At 48.3% G+C, this 16,923-nt stretch overlaps 1 protein-coding gene and 1 long non-coding RNA gene across 2 annotated transcripts; one reads left to right on the top strand and one right to left on the bottom strand.

Moving 5' to 3' along the window:
* Window positions 1–514: 514 nt before the first annotated feature.
* Trim35 (tripartite motif-containing 35) lies at window positions 515–14,914 on the bottom strand. Its single transcript, NM_029979.3, has 6 exons — window positions 14,390–14,914; window positions 8,663–8,758; window positions 7,704–7,934; window positions 4,891–4,913; window positions 4,009–4,127; window positions 515–3,204 (listed from the first exon to the last, which is right to left on the bottom strand). Exons 1-6 carry the CDS (start codon window positions 14,867–14,869, stop codon window positions 2,603–2,605), a joined length of 1,551 nt encoding a protein of 516 aa, NP_084255.2. The 5' UTR covers window positions 14,870–14,914; the 3' UTR covers window positions 515–2,602.
* On the top strand, window positions 14,810–16,612 carry 1700001G11Rik (RIKEN cDNA 1700001G11 gene). Its single transcript, NR_038077.1, has 3 exons — window positions 14,810–15,130; window positions 15,795–15,984; window positions 16,353–16,612. It is a non-coding gene; the product is annotated as an RIKEN cDNA 1700001G11 gene (long non-coding RNA).
* The last annotated feature ends 311 nt before the right edge of the window (window positions 16,613–16,923 follow it).

Below are 16,923 nucleotides of genomic sequence, written 5' to 3'. Positions count from 1 at the left end.
ATGCTGGATATCACAAATTTAAACTTCTGAATACCAAAGGACATCATTAAGACATTAAGGAGGCTGGAGAAATGGCTCAGCAGTTAAGACCATTTGCTGTTTTTCCAAAGGAACCTGGTTCATTTCCCAGCACCCATACCAGGTAGCTCACAATAGCCTGTAATTCTAGCTCCAAGGAACCTGGTGGCCTCTTCTGGCCTCTATAGGCACTTGTACACATACACGTGCATATAAATACATTTAAAAAGATTACTTCTCATATCTGTATGGATGTATGTATATGCATGCATGAAGGCACCAGGTGTTAGATCTCCTAGAGCTGTAATTACAAGTGTTTGTCAGCCATCCAATAGAGGTGCTGGGAATTGAATTCAGGACCTCTGGAAGAGCAGAAGTGATCTCAACCAATGAGACATCTCTCACTCCCTAAAAAAATAAAATAAAATAAAATAAAATAAAATAAAATAAAATAAAATAAAAATAAAAAATGTAAAGACAATAAAAAACAACTCACTGAATTAGGAGGAAAATTTTTATGTGATTCATCTGACACAAAGGAACTTTTATCTAGAATGCATAACAAACTTGTAAACCTTCATAATAAAAGGTCAGACAACCCAATGGGCAAACACCCTGAAGTCTCTGAAGCAGATACACAGCAAACATGAGGAAAGATGCTCCCCAGCCATCAGAGATCGCAACTACAGGGCAAATGAGACCTACTCCAGCTTCCTCAGCTTAAGAGGGCAGAGAGAATTCGTTACAAACCAGCCCTCACCTGCTGCCGGTGGGAGTAGAAAATGGGACGGCTCTCTTAGAAACAGCTTGGCAAGTCCCCAAAGGGCTTAAAATAATTATCATATGACCTGGAAAACAGACTCCAAGGTATATGACAGAAAATCAAGAGACACAGCCACACAAAACTTGCACACAAATTTCATAGCAGCAGAACTCATAACAGCTAAACACACTGCAACAAGCCAAATGTCCATCAACTAACAAGTTGCACAGCACATTCACTGCACACGATGGAATCTTACAATGGGAAGGACAGATCAGGTACAAGTTACACTAGGAATTTGTGTTTACAAAAGCTCTGAAAGAAACATGTCAGTTGTGGGGTAAGTCAAATTTTTCTAAGAGTCTAGGTCATTGAAATTACCCTATTTAAGAGTTAAGGTGAAAATTAAAAAGAAAGAAAAAACTTTTAAAAACTTATTATAACAGTAATTTCAGAGAGTTTCTTTAACCAAACACATACATTGCACCAGGCGCACCTTTCACATCCGTGGTGCCCAAGCATCTGACACTCACAAGCTGGCTTGCCAACACTGTCCCTGCTCCCGGCCTGGCCTGCACCAGGGTTTCTTCTGTGTCTCCACTTGTTAGATAATCCACAAGTGCACATGACCCATTTAGAGCCAATTAGTGGGTAATCGGCGTGGTTTAAAACAAGTCTTATGTAATGAGGGGTGCAGGCTGAAATTGGGATGCTAGGTCCTAGGTCTTGACGATGACAGGGCACCCCTGAGATGGTATTTTTTCCTTACAACATCTCTTGGGATTTGGTTAGTTGGCAATTAGACTCCATCTACAGGCATGACTGAGAAAGAAAAGGCAGAGGGACACATAAAGGAAAGGGGTGGAATCTGCAGAGAGCAGAGCAAGGACAGGCAGGTGGAAGCCAATGAAGACAAGGCCAGCAAGGCCAGGACTCGTCTCCCAGACCAACAGTCACTGACTGAAGCAGCATTCTCTGAGGCTCCTTCTCATACCTTCCTCCAGTGATTTCCAAGGACTAGTGTCAAATCACAGATGTGGAAACACAGGTTTAAAAAGTGTTCTAGAAAACTGGACAATTCCAGAGGAAACGTTCAAAGCATGAGGTGACCAACCAGTGTCGATTCCGTGCCGAAAGACTGAGTAACAGAGTGGGGCTCATGTTCCAACCCAGCACTAGCTGTCTTCTCACTCACTGCATTCTGGTGCTTTGGCCTCTATGGCACTAACTTGAGGCTGGTCAGTCCTTAACCACTGCCAAAGGCCCTGGAGCTGCCTTTCCTGAGACACCCACAACTCTGAGCTGTATTCCAGAGTACCTCACACCCTACAGTGTTCCCACAGAGAGAGTCAAGGACAATCCTGTCCTAGGAACCAACACGGGGACTCCTGGTTCAGACCAGATGCTAAAGCCATGCATGCTCAGTGAGGCTGGCCAATACCTAACTTGTCCTACTGGGGTGGGAGAGCCTAGGTGAAGGCTTTGCCCACTCTTGTCTCAAACCATCCTGGGGCTTCCCTGTGTGGCCTGACAAGGACCTCTTCCTGGGAAACATAAATGACAAATAGACTCAATAAGAGGCATCTCCTGATAGGCTGGCTTCATCATCTCTAAAAATAGTCTACACCTACATTATAATGCCATCCTACAAAGAAAACAGTATACCAGCAATCCAAGAACAGAAAACCCACATCCTGAAGGTAGCATGACTGTAGACAGAGCCTAGGCTCAGCCAAGCACCTCCTGGGTGGCTCCTAACTTTGGAGCTACAGAAAAGCTAAGACAGGATATAGTATGCTGCATGTGTCAGGGGTGGGCAGCTCAGATGTCCAGCTCTTCTTTGATGGAGACACGCAGGTGGCAGATACGCAGAGGTTCCGGGGGACCGTCACCTCGAGAGGCTCCCAGGTAGAAGTAGGGCCTCACCTCCCCAAAGTGGGCATGGAAGGTATACAGATGGCAGTGGCGCTCAGAGTCATAGAAGGATAGCTCACCCTCCTCACACTCCAGCTCCACACGCAGACGGCGCGGCATGGCCTGGACCAGAGGGGCTGTGGCAGTGTCGGAAGTCATGCAGTGGTCTCCATCCACACCCTGCGTGCGGCACAGGTACCAGAAGCCTGAGCGTGTATCATGGTAGCAGCTGTGTGAGTGGCCTTCACCACCTACGTCAGCCTGAGCCTGCGCCTGTGCATGTGCCTGCACCCGAACCACACCCACTCGCCAGGTTGGCAGGCCACCCACATCCACCTCCCAAGAGTGGGAGCCCTTGGAGAACACTTGAGAGCCTAGCAGGCAGGGTGCCGAGGAGAAGCGCTCTGGATTCTCCACTTGCACGCGGTAGCCATGGTTGATGACACTCGTGAGGTCATCAGCCACTTTGAGCCAGCCAGCAGCTGTGTTGGGATCCAAGCTGAAGGGCACTGGGGACAGAGAGAGAAGAGAGAGTCAGCAAACTGGACACCCTTCTTCTGCCAGGCTGGCTGAGGTCCCACATACCCTAACGCATGCAGGGAGCTGCCCTGGGTTGTTGGGGTAGTATAGGCCAAACTACCTCCACCCCCAAAAAGATATTTGTAAGTCCTAAACACTAGTACCTCAGGATATAACCTTATTTAGAAATAGATTAGAGATAGGCACAGAGAGAGACAGAGGGAGAAAAAAGGGAGCGCAAGTGAGAGAATATATGTCATTTAACCAACCAAGGCAGGGGCCAGTTGGGCAGTTACAACCAAGGATACCCAAGCAATGCAGCAAATGCCAAGGTCTAAGCGCCTTCCCACAGATCAGAGGAGCACGGTTTTGACTATTTCCTGGGAATGAGCTTTTAGCCATCAAGAATATGGGAACAAATTTTGGTCATTTAAGCCAATTTATGGTTCTCTGTTACAGCAGCCAAGGAGACTAACATAGGCAGGGACTATGAAGCAGGACGGTTTACACACTCCCAGGACACCTAAGATGATCAAGTAACATTCCACTGAGTTGATGCCACTTCTGGGTATAAAACCAGGGCACACTGGCAGGAGAGAGTTGGATCTTTCATCATGACTGTTAGACTTATGAAGACAGAAAGAAGAGTTAGCCTTTCTCAAGTGGGTCAGAGCAGGAAGGCCCTTGGCCCCGCCTAGAAAGGGCTGCAGGGAGAGCAGCTGAGATGCTTGGCCAGGCCTGTGCAGCACAGGATGGTTTCCATTCTCCTGGAGCATGGTGCTGCATGTCCTTACCAGACTCAACGGATCCAAGCATCTTCTTCCAGACTCGGTACTGCAGGGACTCCAGATACTTGCATGCATCCATTAGCAAGCCAGGCTGGAGAGGAGCTGGCTCCACGGTGCAGAAGAGCCTGGTAAAGGAAGGCTGGGCATTGGATGGGGCCACGACCCCTGGCTGCATTTACTACAAGCAGGGAACAGGACTGCTTCCCTTATCTCCAACCTAAGTTTCCTGGACAGCTGTCCCAAAGCAGGAGCCCACTGGGCTGCCACAGCCCTTCAGGATTCAGCAGGAGGATCAATCCTGAATAGCTGGGAGACACACAGGGAGGTTCTCCAACCTAGCTGCTGCCATCCTCATGGATAGAAATCACACTTAGGCTCAGGAGAGGTCCAAGCTGGGCCTTAATTGTGCTTGAATTCAAAAGAGCCATGGTGTTACATGGCCTTTGCGAGCTCCCACAGAGACTGGGAACCCATCACATCAGCCCAGAGCACTTTCTCTCATCTTGACAGGACACAACTCTTCCTTACCCATCTTGGAGAGCCCAGCAAGCATCCACCCACAGCAAAGCATGCCAACGCTCTTTCCCAGAGGTAGGAAGCCAGCCAAAAACCAAGCCTGTTGACGACTGAGAAACATGAGTCATGTGCCTGGTGCTGTCAATCCCTGTGGAGAGTATCGACCCTCTATGTTCTGAAACAACTCCCTGTCTCCATGCCAACCAGAACTGGGATGTCTTTAAAGCGCTCCCCTTGGCTGGCCTCTACAGCTCCCTCTGGATTCCACCCAGTTGGACACACTACCTGCCTAGCCCTTCCACCACTGGACAGTGAAGGCCTGGCTTTCTATCTATTTACCCTTTCCCATCCCCATTGGGTTTGCCAACTTACCGGCGTTTTCGGCTCTTGTGTTTCTGGAAAGAAAAAAAAAAAAAGCAGAGACAAAGACTAAGAAACTGCAGGTAATTTCTGACCAAGAATTGCCAGATGTCCCACACTCATGGATGAGAAGAACTGACATCATCCAGCTGTCACATACCCCATGGGGATCTCATCTCAGATTCAGTGTCCCCCCCTCACCTCCCATTGAAAGTCCCATGGTGAGGATGCAGCCATGGGAGGGAGACCTTGCTCGGTATACACAAGGCCTTGGGCCTTCTTTGGCAAAACTTAAAACTGATCCTAAAGTTCATATGGAGTTTCAGGAAATGCTGAATAAAAGCAACCTTGAAAACCACCAAGTTGGAGGACTCATACTCCCAAACTTCACACTTGTTACACAAGCTGCTGTGGTAGAGATATCAGGAGTAATGAGGACAGAAGTGACAGTCTAGATAACGCTGGAGTTTCTACAGGACCAAGGTAAGTTAATAGAACTGCCTTCTCAGAGAACATGTCAATACAACCAAAATGGGGAAAGCCTCTGCCTTGTGTCAGATTCAAAACAAAAACAAAAACAAAACAAAACACCCTTAAAATACATGTAAGATTTAAATGCAAATCTAAGACGGAAGAGGTAAGAGTCATACTGGAGCAGAAAAGGAACGAACTCTCACAGCTAAACAATGAACAGACAACCCTACTGAAAACTGGATAGCTGGGCACGTTAGCACACATCTCTAGTTCCTGCACTCGGGAGGCAGAGGCAGGTGTTCTGAGTTTGAGGCCAGCCTGGTACAGAGTAAATTCCAGGACAGCCAGGGCTACCTACACAGAGATACCCCATCTTGGGGGTGGGGGGAACCCAAACAAACAAACAAAAAAAACCAAAACAAAAAAAAAAAGGAAGGAAAAAACTGTATAAACAAATTAAACAGACATTTAAGCAAGAACTAGTAATGTCCACAAAGCCACTGAAAAGACAGATGCCCAGTGTCATCAGCTATCCAGAGAGTGCACACTGGAAGCACAATGAGAGCCCAAGTGACTCACAAGGAAAGCTATGGAGAAAAGAAGTGGCCAAGAGGTACAGGAACTTGACACCCAGACTCTGCTGGTGGGAAGACAAAATAGTGTAGCTACTTTGGTAAAACTGCCTAGCAGCCCTTAATGGGTTAAAGCAGAATTATCAAGTAATCCAGAAATCCCTTGGGTACACATCGAAAAGTTCATGTCCACACAAATCCAGTACACACACGCTTAGAGTCTTACTGCCCATAAACAGCAAAAGCAGAAGTAACTCAAGTGAGAACGGAAGGCCAACTGACAGGTAAAAACGCCATGCACGAGGGGAACACTCGCCATCAAAGGGGGCTGACTGATAAACTAGCTGTCAAGTCTGGGAAACTGCTCTGCAAGGAAGGACAAAATCAGTAAAGGGAAGAAAGACAATGAATCATGTTTTTAAAGGAAGAACAGAATTTCTTTCCTGTGCACTCATGTGTGTGTGTGTGTGTGTGCGCGCGCGCGCAGCATTAATACATACGTCTCATGGGGCCAGAGGTAAACCACAGCTTATTCCTGCCTTGTTCTTTAGTACAGTGTGTTTCACTGCCCTGGATCGCACCAAGCAGGCTAGGCTGGCAGGCCACTTAGTGGCTTTTTTTGTTGGCTGGTTAGTTGGTTGTTCTCAACTCCTGAATGCAATAGTCAAATTGTATAATAATTTCAGCTTAAAAACAAACAGAGTGAGCCACCATGCTCAGCTTATTTTCTGTGGCATCTAGGGATCAGACTGGCTCCTCCTACTTCACAGGCTGAGCCAGCTCCTCAGCCTGAAAGCGTTAGAGAAAGAAGGCAGAGTGCAATCCTGTACCCTCACACCCATCCCCAAAACTAAGGAAAAGATAAAAGATACCTCAGTGAGAGTACTTGTCATTCACAAAGCCTAAGCTACAGATCCAGCACTGCACAGTGAGGGAGGGAGGGAGGGAGGGAGGGAGAAAAGCAAGAAAGACAGAGGAGAAAGCAAACAACAAAGCAACAAATAAACAAAACAAACAACAACAACAACGGAGCCAGCTAAATGGCTCAGCAGGTTAAGGTGCTTGCTGTCAAGCTTAGCAACTTCAGTTTGGTCTGTGGGACCCACGTGGTAAAAGAAGACCGACTGACTTCCATACAGGCACTCTGCAATGTGTACCCATAGAGACAGTTTGACATGGCCCCCATAGGTCCATAGAGAGGGGCAGTATAGGAGGTGTGGCCTTCTCGGAGGAAGTGTGTCACAGGGGGATGAAGCTCAAGCCAGACCCAGTGGCTCACTCTCTCTTCCTGCTGCCTACTGATCCAGATGTAGAACTCTCAACTCCCTCTCTAGCACCATGTCTGCTTGTGTGCTGCCATGCTTCCCACCATAATGACAATGGATTAAACCTCTGAACTGTACGCCAGCCCCAGTTAGGCATTTTCCTTTATAAGAGTTGCTGTGGTAATGGTGTCTCTTCATAGTAAATGAACCCTAAGACACTCATCTACAGTAAATAAATAAAAATGTAATAAAAATTTTAAAGCTTAAATTATTACACAATTTGACTATTTCATTAGAGATAGAGAGATAACCAATCAAAGAATAAGAAAGCAGCAACAGTAAGGGGCGGAGGTGAAGGTAAGAGGGTATTCTCAACCGCCAAGCCTTGCTCTGCCACAAGGCATGCCAATAAGGCCCTCCACCATCACAGAAAGACTGTTGAACATGGTCTGTGGTCTGAGCTGCTGGCCCCTGACCCTGACCCCACCCTCAGTTCACACGATGAGCCTCTTACCATGAGGAAGGTCATGTCATCTTCCTTCATCTCCATCTGCAGACGCTCAATCTCCCGAGCCAGCGCCTCGGTCTGTTCTGCTAGCTGCTTCATCTTCTCCTCAGCCTGCAGGTGCTTCTTTCTGCTCTCTTCCTTCATGGCATCCAAGGTGGCCTGTTCCTCCACCCTCAGGAAATCACGGAGCTTGTCAAACTCATCCCGGATGCGGCCTTCCAGCCAAGTCGTTTGCACCTACACCAGAGGAGGGAGAAGCAAGCAAGGTCAGATGTAATGGCTTTGGGACGCCCCAGCTGGGGACCACTTTCAGCAAAGCAACTCAATGCTCTAGGTGTGACATGAAGAGCCCCAAAGACAGAGATGGGTGGGCCAATGCCAGGGACTCATCCTCCCTCCCCTCTCGGTCCTCCCAGGCTTCCTACCTGGCCCAGCCATGTTGAGGTTTGGTCTTTTGCTATGTATTATAATGCTAAATACTGCCCCCTACCCACCCACCCAAGGCTGGTTGACTTCAGGACCAAGATAATCAGTACCTAGACCTGACTGACTCTGTAACCTTGTCCCCCAAGTTATCCCTGATTGGTGAATAAAGATGCCAACAGCCTGTAGCTGGGCAAAAGAAAGAGGCGGGTGTTTTTGGTTCCTGGGCTCAGTCAGGGTTAAAGGAAGAGACCATGAGAAAGGAGAAACAGAAGACAGTCTTAGGGTAGACTCATGAAAACATGGCCATGAGGGCTGGCCAAGTGGAACTAAGAGCTGCCCAGATGGAACAATGCAAATTATAACTCAGGGTTATTGATGGGAAGTAAACTCTCATAGCTAGAGTAGTTAGCTACCCAGCTTTAGTGCTAATTAAGGCTTATTATAAATAGAGAAGTTGTGCATCTTTTATCTGGGAACTGAACAACCAAAGGTGGGGCAGAAACCTCTACTGAGATTAAATATTTACAAAGCAATCTCACCTCATTGTGCTTGGCAATGGCCTCATAGGTGCGCCTCAGGGCCCAGAAGGCCTTGGCTTTCTCTCGCAATACATGCTCCATGTTCTTACACTTGGCCTAATGTGGGGAATACAGGACAAATTAGAACTAGAGTTCCTCTGTGGAGTCCGACCACAAGCCAGTGTGCTCCAAGTGCTGTTCAGCATAGCCCCAACCTTGAACGGCGCTGCTTCCCACCTCAGGGTCTCTAACCCAGCCCTGGAGAGGAGACACCTGGTGCAGGTGGGGAGCAGGGCTCAGGGGTTCCAGGAGCTCTGCCCAACTGGCCACAGTACAGCAGAGAACAGCAAGCTCCAGCTTATGTCTGCTCCTAGAAGGCTAGACCTGTGGGGATACCATCAAGATGCCATGGCCACTGGTTCACTCTGGAGTCTTCCCAACTGGACTCTTCTACAGCCTTTATGAAAAGGGTTGTCAGTGTGGACTGTTGCAGTCATTTCCCAAGAGGTAAAATATTCAAATGAACTTTCACCTAAACATGGCTCCACATCCACCTTTTCCCGATAATGGTGTTAGGACAAGAAACACAGCAAACTCACTTTTTTTTTTTTCCTGTATGTTTTACTTTCTGACATGGGGCTTACTCCAGGGCACAGGCTAGCCTAAACTCACTAAGTGGCCAAGCTGTTCTAGGACCCACAGTGAGCCTTCTGCCAAGTGGTGGGATCATGGGCATAAGCAATCACACCCAACTCTTGTCCTTCCTACTTTTTTTTTTGGGGGGGGGGGTCCAGACGTACTCTGTGGCATGCATGGCCCCACATGCTCTTGAAAGCTGTGTAGGTAGGTGTCCCACTCTTTTCATTCCCATCACAATCTGTCATTTTGTCTTTTTAGAGAATTTCACCATTATCCCTTGCCTTTCTCTCCAAGCCCTCCTTGCTTCCTTTCAAATTCATAGCCCTTCTCACATATCATCATATGCATACACTTATATACACATAATCTCCTAGCTAACCCTGCTCAGTCTGTGTATATTCCTTGTAAATGTGCTGTTCAGGAGTGGATATTTGGTATTGGATAACCAGCTGGTGTGCTCTTCCCCCAGGGAACTACACCCCCACCACATCAGTTGCCTATAGTTCTCTGTGTAGGGCTGCTGGTCCGTGACCTTCCGCCATCCACTCTGGAATGTCCACTCACGCTGCCCCTGTTGAGCCCTTGCTCAGGCAGTCATTGGCGAGACATGGGGTTCACTCTTGACAATCCCAGGAGACAGACCCACAGCCAACTCACTGATTGTCTGGCTTTTCCTCAATGTCCCCTGAGCCTTAGACTACCATAATCCAGACAAAGTATCTCATTAAATCTAGAGCTAGGCCTACCCAGCAATTCCTAAGAACCTCCTTATTCTGCCCCATAACAGAGCTAAAGTTGAGGTAATCATGTGATCTCACTTTTTATGTTAGAATTGGAACTTGAGCCAAGCACTCAGTAAGTACTTACCCATTTAGCCATCTATCTTGCATCCTGCTTAATTTTAAAAAATAAAATCACTTTTGTTTTAATGAACACACATATATATCAATTTAAGGAAGGTGCTCAAACACTTGGTTTTTTGAAGATTTTTATTTTATGTGTGTTTTTCCCACATGTGTCTGTGAAGTGCGTTTGTGGCTTGTGCCCAGTGCCCAGAAGAGAATGTTAGATTCCTTGGTACTGGAGTTTCAGACTGTTGTGAGCTTCCATGTAGGTGCCAGGAACAAGACTCAGGTGCTCTGTAAGGGCAGCCAGTGCTCTTAACCGCCTCAGCAACTCTCCATCCCCTCAATGCTTTTACATTTTTTAATTGTTGCTGCTAAGCTGGAATTCGGAAGAAACACTTTTGAGTTTTAAGTTGGGTTCTTATTACCTTTTGCATCCAAGGCCTATTAACTTCTCTCCACTTTTATCCTTTCCTCTCTACATTCCATAAATGTGTTATAGGCTTTTCCAGAAACAAATCCAGTGTTAATTACAATGGCGACCTCCGTCCACTGAGCACTCGCTATGCCCCCGTCCGCACTCATCCGCGCACTGTGGGTCACTTCGTTACCACATTCGTTCTCTCCAGTAAGTACATTAGAGGCCACTCCAGGGAAGGGAATCGGAAGTGCACCGGGGAAGCACCCTGCTCTCTCCAAGAGTGTGAACCTCAATTTGGATTAAGGTTGACAGAAAACTCACAACTCTTTGCCAAGGACAAAGATTTCATTTCACCAATGCAAACAACCTCAAACTAATCTCCCAGCTAGAATGGCACTGATTCTAGTTTTACTGAGACGCAGTATGCCAACTTCCTTTGGTCACTGCTTATATGAGGAACTTTATCCGTATACACATAAGCAATAGCACATCTAAGCCATACTGCTGGGATACTTTTCCCTTTGAGAAGAAACGTGGGGTTGGGGAGGCGAGTCAGCCAGTAAAGTGTGTGAAGTAGGAGAACCTCAATTCTGGTCCTGAGCACCCACATACCTGTAGTCTCAGCTCTGGATCCCTGGAGTTCAATGGCCAAACCTAGCTCAAAATGGAGATTCAGATCTAGTGTGAGGCCCGGTGTCAAAATTTAACGAGAGAGAGATCAAGGAAAGGCTGACCTTGCCTACCTCTAGCCCCTGCATACATACACACACCACAACCCCATTAACACACACACACACACACACACACACACACACACACACACAAAGTGTGTCTATGCAAACCTGTGACCACTGTACTCGAGGACTTCCTCTGGTCCCTCTGAGCATTCAGGTTTTTTTCTTGAGCTCTGGATTGATCCGCTATGACATGTTCCAAAATCTTGTCACCCTTCCTTCCATCAGGTCCCACTGCATCAGGACAAAGTCCCAGCTCATCACCATCCCCCTCAGTGTCCCATGAATGTGTCTGCCCCGCCGTAGTGATAGAAAAACGAACACACACAACCTTTATTACTTTTGCAGGACTGTGAACCACAAACCCAACAGGACAACCAGAGAAAAGAATTCTTCATTTTGCTGCTCTGAAAGTGTCAGCTTTGTCCCTCACAGGGGTGGGAGTATGGGGGGGGGGGGACCAGAGGTGGCCAAGAAGCAGAGATAGGAGCTTTAGGACACAGCCTCCAAGAACAGTTCCACAAACTGCCTTCCTCAAGCTAGGCCCTGTCTCCTACCTTACCTAACCTCCTCAGGAGGCCATCAAGTGATGAACCAGGATTCACTCACAGGGTCAGGGTCCCATTCTTGGAACACTTGCAGGCACTCAAGAAGTTGTACTTTACTGCCACAGTCAAGATTAACCCTCATACAGCTTCAGGGGTTCTGTGGACAGTAAATTTTGTTAATACTTCAGGGCACCTAACACAGAGTAAGAAATCCTCAGAGATTATTGCTGCTGGGTTATCAACACGGAGGCCAAAGGGATCTTTCTAAGCACCCACCTCTGGGATTCCTGAGGGTACCCGGCAGGGCCAAGCTTAGTCAATCTCACCATTCTTACCTGACAGTGGGTCATTCCTATGCTGCCTGCTCCCTTAACAAGCCATACCCATCTCCAACCACACTGAACCAGCTTATCTAATGACTGCCTCACCAACTCCTCTGAAATGTCGACTACTGCAAACAGTGTTCTTGTTTGGTTTCTGCTGCCATGACAACCAAAAAGCAACTCTGGGAAGAAAGGGTCTATTACAGCTTATATTTCCTAGTCATACTCCACCACTGAGGGATATCAGGGCAGGAAATCAAGCAAAACTAATGTAGAAATTATGGAAATAATGGAGGTATGCTGTCTATAAGACATCCCCTCTGATTGGTATGGAAGAGCCCACGTTGGCCTTACACTACCCAGGCAGGACCAATGTACTGGGCCCTCCCACACCCATCACCAATCTAGACAATCTCTCTGACTGGCTGATCCATTTGAGGCAATCCTTCAACTGAAATCCCCTCAGACGACCCTAGGCTGTGTCAAGATGAAATTGAGTAGAACAGGGGGGCTGTCTTGCGGACTTAAGCAGCCGCAATATCTAGAACAGGGTGTGAGAATCAAAGAGGTTCTTAGGATGTTTATTTCACACATGAATACATCATGAAGAGGCCACACTGCATCTGGCTGAGCACACAGCCTGAGGACTCCTGGGATCTTTCAGATCAGCCCCACTCCCTGCTCTTCAAGGCTCACTCACACTGAGCACCCACTGGCTTTGCACCACCATTCTAAGATGCAGAATAAGACTTCAGCCTTCTGGCCTCACCTGGTGTCCAAAGCTTCCTCTCTTCTAGAATCTTCTATATGCTGCAGCATCTTCTTGCAAAAACCTCCCCTCACCTCCTTCACCTGGTTAATGCCTCTAGGTTCTTTAGATTTTTGCTAGAAGCTCCCAGAGAGTGGGAATTATTACCACCTATCTCACTTCCAGTGTCCCTCGGACCTCCTAATCAAAACGAGGCAGCCAGCAAGAACAGAAGGCAGTCTCCAGGCCCACACGCTCTCTGTCCCCTGGATCACAGGCCTTCGGTTGATGTTTTACCCCATTCTGAGGACACCACCCATGCTAATCAGTACCTTTGCTAGCCCAGGGGAATTCGAACCAGGACCTAAACTTCTAGGCTGTCTATTTCAGCTATGCCAAATAAGAGATCTAGCACTAATGAACGAGGGAACAGGCACTATGAACCACTGCTGAGCTAATATGATGGATAACTGGAGGAACGTGGATGTAGACAGCACCCATCTGCTCTGCTTCCAATCTGTATGGAGCTGCCATCAACTGCTGATTCTCAAAAAAAGACATTTCACCAAGTGGAGAAAGGGCGTCTGAAGATCAGGCCCAGTGGGCTCTTACAGTACCTCCTTTTCACTATGTCAGGCTTCCTAGTGGCTAACCCTGGGCCCTCCCAACTGTGGGTCTGACCCGTGTGTTAGTGGCTGATGAAACAAATTTAGCTGTTTCAGTACATCAATGACTTTAAACGAGAAAAGTAACAAGATACTGCCAGAGTAAAATGGACATTTCAGAAACCCTTTAAAAAAAGAAAAATCAGTCAATATGTCAGTATGAATGTTTTGGAAAGCAATGGAGCATGCATATCTAAGCGATTAGGTCAAATTGTTATCGAAAATGTCTGCCTTTTTTTTTTTTTTTTTTCTGTTTTAGAACAAAGACTTTTTCACTGGGCCTGGTGGCACAAGCCTGCAATCTCAGCCACTCGAAAGGCTGAGGCAAGCAAAGAAAAGTTCAAGGCCATCCTGGCTAATTTAAGAGCTTGGCTCAAAATCAAAAGTAGGCTTGGGGTGCAGCTGCGAGGTAAAGTACTTGCCTAGCGTGATCTCCTACAGCCCCGACACCCACCCTTCCCCGCCATGCTAGTTTTGCTGTGTCAGCTGCTCTTGGTTTAATTATAACCACTGGAACTCCAGATATTTGGATACTAAGAGTAAGAGGAGCAAGGCAGCAGGCAAGCGCCACAGGCCTTTCTTACGGCTCTGTAACCCGTTGATCAAGGCACTGCTGGGCAGGGGAAATCTCAAGGCCTTAGAACTCTGCTAGGTCCTGGCCTCTTCCATTTCTAAAATGACCGCGCCAAGCCCAAATGTCTGCAGACCATACTATTCCCCATCGTTGTTCAGATTGGCCTGGACCGGGGGCAAGATGGTTGCTAGGCCTGGAGGAGGGGGAGGGGCAGGCCGGGGGTCCCCAGGGCGGGCTGGCGCGGTGCTCACCCGGAAGTCTTGCGCAGTGTCCTTGATGGGCTGCACACGATGCTCTTGGTGCCGGGCGTCGGCCTGGCAAGCACAGCACAGCAGCTCCTTGTCCTCCAGGCAGAAGAGCGTGAGCGGGGCACGGTGCGCACGGCAGGGGCGCGGGGACCGGCGACCGGTCCAGCGCGCGCCCTCAGCCTCCTCGCGCAGCAAGGTCTCCACCAGGTTGTTGAGCGTGTGGTTGGTGCGCAGCTCCCCGGGCACCGCTCGTTCCTTGCACACCGGACACGAGGGCGTCGTCTGCACCTCCCAGCAGCCGCTCACGCACCGGCGGCAGAAGTTGTGGCCACAGCGCAGAGTTACTGCGTCGCGGAACGGGTCGTAGCACACGGCACACAGCAGCTCCTCTTTGAAGGAGCGCGAAGGCCCCGGGGACACAGAAGGGCCCGGCTCCATCGCAGGAGCAGCCGCCGTCACCACCACCGGTGTCGCCGCCTTCATGCCTAGCCTGCGGGCGTTGTCCCTGCTGAAGATCTGGGAGCTTAAGGCGGCTCCAACCAATCACGGATGGGCTTTGAGGGCGTGGACCCTCCCACTTCCGTCTTGCGCGGGGTCTCCCAGAGGAGGTGTGGTCCGCGATCTCCGTTAGCTCCAAGGCGGAAGGATCTGTCGTCCCACTGCAGTGTCGGGTTTCCGTTGTCAAATAGGAAGTGAAGCCACGGGCCGCCATCCTTAAGCAATTCCCGCTATCTCAGACTCCTGGTATAGATGGGAAGGGATGTCCATGGCTTAACTCCTGAGCTCCCTAGGTGGGGTCTGAACCTGGGCCCAAAGCAGTAGGGGGGGGGGAGGTCATGCAGCACTGGGAATGGTTTCTCAAAACCCTCACATAGGTCGTCCGCTGACTTTGGTCGGGCTTACTGCCACCTCGAGGTAGCGGGAAGACCTGAGGAGTTGAGATTCCCGGCTTGTGGTTGGATAAATGAGTTCCAGTGTAAAATGGTGGTTTCCGTGAAAAGGACGTGTGAGAACGAAATTAATAGGGAAGCATGCTCGTGGCATCTTCATTAAAGTCAGGGTGAGAAAGTCGTGATGAACATGCTTGTAATCTCAGCATTTGGGAGGCTGGGGCAGGAGGATCAAGAGTTTGAGACCAGCCTGGGTTACACAGGGACACTTAAAAAAAAAAAAAAAATCCACTTTGGATTCTGGCAAGAAAGGCAGTCTGAATGTTCCCAGCTGCCCATTCCTAGTTGATATTTGTAACCTTCCGCTGCTGTCTTACCCCAACATACACACTAATTCAGCAAGGCACTGCAGATTTGCAAATTCCTTGGGATCATATGAAACAATTTTTAAAAAATGCACTAGATAAACAATTACAAAAGGCAGTGTGTTTGGGTCTCTTTCCTATTCCTCTTGCCAGAACCACAGACGGGATGGTTTATAAAGAATAGAGGTTCCAGAGGCAGGGATATTCAAGAACTGTGTGCCAGCCTTCCTGCTGCATCTTGATGCGATAGAGAGAGTCACATGCCCAGACAGACAAGCCTGCCTGCTCAGATCTCACTTCTTCCTGTAAAGCCACTGGTGGTGTTTATGGAAAGTCCATGCTGGTAAGTTTTGTCAACTTGACGCAAGCTGGAGTCATTTGGAAAGAGGAAACCTGAAGGGAGAAAACATCTTATGGAAGAAACCATCCATAAGATGGTTCTGTAGGAGGCTTGATTGATTTGGGAAGGCCTAGTCCCCTGTGGGCTATGTCCCTCCCCCCATGCACTCCCTCAACCCCCCCCCCCCCAGGGCAGGTGCTTGTATAAAGAAGCAATCTGAGCAAGCCATGAGGAGCCACCTGTTAAGCAGTACCCCCTCCATGGTGGCCTCTTCAGTTCCTGCTTCCAGGTTCCTGCTTTGAGTTTCCCTGCCTTGGCATCCCTCAACAGACCATGACCCAGAGGTCTTTTGGCCATGGTTTCTTTCACAGGAATAGAGCTAACAAGGACTGGGCTCTGCCCTCATCGCCTCATTTGAAGAACCTCCTTCTACAAGCCTCATTTCAATTAGCAACTCCAATTTAAGGATTGAGTTTCCAAGGCATGGACTTTTGGGTGTCTGCTGAAACCCTGGCAAAGAAGGACGGCATGCCTACCTCCCTTCTAGCCTCCCCTCCTCTTTCTCTCTCCTCCTTTCTGTTTAAAGCAGAGATCAAGGAATAAAAGCAAGGATTGTTCTATGGCATGAAAAGGCAAGGCCTTACTATGTGCTGTCTACCAGGAATCCACTTTACCTGCAAGTGTTTAAGTAGCACAAACAAACAAAGAGAAAAGGCGAGTGCTAATTATTAGTATGGTTCTGTCGATATCAGGTGACAGAAAGTATTACAGGCAGGAGAAGGCCCAGTTCAGCAGGAGAGTTGCTGATAGCATCTTTAAACACAGGCAGCTGGAGCTGCAGAGTCAGCAGAGCTTATTCATCAGTTGCCAGGGAAACCTGTAAGGAAGAGAGAGTAGCCTGATCCTCTCAGTGAAGACTGCATGGCTTAGACCTTTTCTAAA

The sequence above is a fragment of the Mus musculus genome, chromosome 14 (genome assembly GCF_000001635.26).
Source record: "Mus musculus strain C57BL/6J chromosome 14, GRCm38.p6 C57BL/6J".
Lineage (NCBI taxonomy): Eukaryota > Metazoa > Chordata > Mammalia > Rodentia > Muridae > Mus > Mus musculus.
The sequence above is the reverse complement of the archived record's forward strand: the minus strand, read 5'-3'. Positions and strand labels throughout refer to the sequence as shown.

Coding starts and splice junctions, on each gene's coding strand:
- Trim35 (NM_029979.3), bottom strand. CDS start 14,869: ATGAAGGCGGCGACACCGGTGGTGGTGACGGCGGCTGCTCCTGCGATG. Junction 4,914..7,703: donor ATGACATGACCTTCCTCATG/GTAAGAGGCTCA, acceptor TTTTCTTTCCAG/AAACACAAGAGCCGAAAACG. Junction 4,128..4,890: donor CACAAGAGCCGAAAACGCCG/GTAAGTTGGCAA, acceptor TTCCTTTACCAG/GCTCTTCTGCACCGTGGAGC.